Below are 1,801 nucleotides of genomic sequence, written 5' to 3' on the forward strand. Positions count from 1 at the left end.
CTTGTTTATTTGAATGACATAACTGCAAGGAATCTAAGGAACAGAAGACAATAATAAATTAGAAGCAAAATAGTTATTTCCATTTAATCTTTATCTTTATTTCTATGTGAAAAGGTTAATGAAAAAAGGACCTGCTGAAATATATTATTTGATAAGATAAAATAATATAAATAGAATTTTTACCTTTCAAATGTCTTCTATATCATATAACCTTAAGAATATTGTTTAAAGTGATGTGATGCTTAAATTTTCAAGCTATGATCTGATACATTGATATGTTAAACATTGCATGCTTTCAAATCATTGGTTAACACTATCCACAAATAATAAAAATACAATCATACTGATACTAACTGTAGCTTGCTTTGGTTTTTCACTTCTGTATTTAAAGAACTTCGAGAACCTTTCTGAGTTGAATAAATGGATTATAAAAATGGATCCGCTGTGACAGAATTTATTTTAGTGGGATTTTCTGGAGATTGGCAACTTCAGACTTTCTTCTTTGTGACATTTACTTTGATCTATGGCACTACTGTGGTGGGCAACATCCTTATTATAGTCACAGTGGCAGCTACTTCTACCCTTCATTCTCCCATGTACTTTCTTCTTGGAAACCTCTCCTTCCTGGACATGTGTCTTTCCACTGTCACGACGCCCAAGATGATAACAGACTTACTGGCAGCACGTAAGAGCATCTCTTTTCAGGGCTGCATGGCCCAGATGTTCTTCATGCATTTCTTCGGGGGTGCTGAAATGACTCTTTTGATAGTCATGGCCTTTGACAGATATGTGGCCATATGCAAACCCTTGCACTACAGGATAATCATGAGTCACAGGCTGCTGAACAGGTGTATTATTCTTTCCTGGACAATTGGTTTCATACACACCATGAGCCAGATGGCACTCACAGTGAATTTGCCTTTCTGTGGACACAATATTATAAATAATATATTTTGTGATCTTCCCCTGGTAATCAAGCTTGCTTGTATTGAAACATACACTCTAGAGTTATTTGTGATTGCTGACAGTGGGCTGCTCTCCTTCATCTGCTTCATCCTCTTGCTTGTTTCATACACTGTCATTCTGGTCATTGTAAAGCACAAATCACCTGGCAGTCTTTCCAAGGCTCTGTCCACATTGTCTGCCCACATAATTGTGGTCACTCTGTTCTTTGGACCCTGTATCTTTATCTATGCCTGGCCGTTCGGAAGTTTTGCAAGCAATACAACTCTTGCTGTATTTTACACCGTTATCACTCCCTTACTGAATCCTATTATTTATACACTGAGAAATCGGGAAATGAAGAAAGCCATGAGAAAATTATGGATCCAACATGTTAGCTGCACATAGAACTTATGGATTGAACACTTCATAATTACCACAGCCTTTGAATATCATGGCTAGATAAACTAAAGACTAAGGGTAATGTGTTGCTTTACTTTTATGTTTGAACTATGCATTAATAAAGAGAAACTAGTACTAATCTATTACCGTTACATTAGTAGTAAAGGTTTAATATTTTCTTCATTTTTATTTAGAATGTTTTCCAATAATAAACATTTCTGCATGTTTTAATTGTCATATCTAAGAAAAACTTTCATTGAACCAAAGAACATAACACAAGCTATAGTGGCCAACATACAAATCCTGGGATGATATATGGCCTTGGAGGAATATATAATGCACATAATAATTATATAATAATATATATTTATATAATACAATAGTATATTATATAAATATGCATAGTATAAATAAAATTTACATATAATTAATATGTATTGATATGTAATAATTGTAA

The 1,801-nt window shown here is 33.8% G+C and overlaps 1 protein-coding gene across 1 annotated transcript; it reads left to right on the forward strand.

Annotated features, from left to right (window-relative positions):
- The first annotated feature begins 420 nt into the window (after positions 1 to 420).
- Positions 421 to 1,350, forward strand: LOC116913795 (olfactory receptor 4L1-like). The gene has a single exon (XM_032918100.1). The coding sequence runs from the start codon at positions 421 to 423 to the stop codon at positions 1,348 to 1,350; it is 930 nt and encodes a 309-aa protein (XP_032773991.1).
- The last annotated feature ends 451 nt before the right edge of the window (positions 1,351 to 1,801 follow it).

Source organism: Rattus rattus, chromosome 12, assembly GCF_011064425.1.
Source record: "Rattus rattus isolate New Zealand chromosome 12, Rrattus_CSIRO_v1, whole genome shotgun sequence".
Lineage (NCBI taxonomy): Eukaryota > Metazoa > Chordata > Mammalia > Rodentia > Muridae > Rattus > Rattus rattus.

Bases quoted from the DNA above. Each gene is read 5' to 3' on its own strand.
- LOC116913795 (XM_032918100.1), top strand. From the start codon at position 421: ATGGATTATAAAAATGGATCCGCTGTGACAGAATTTATTTTAGTGGGA.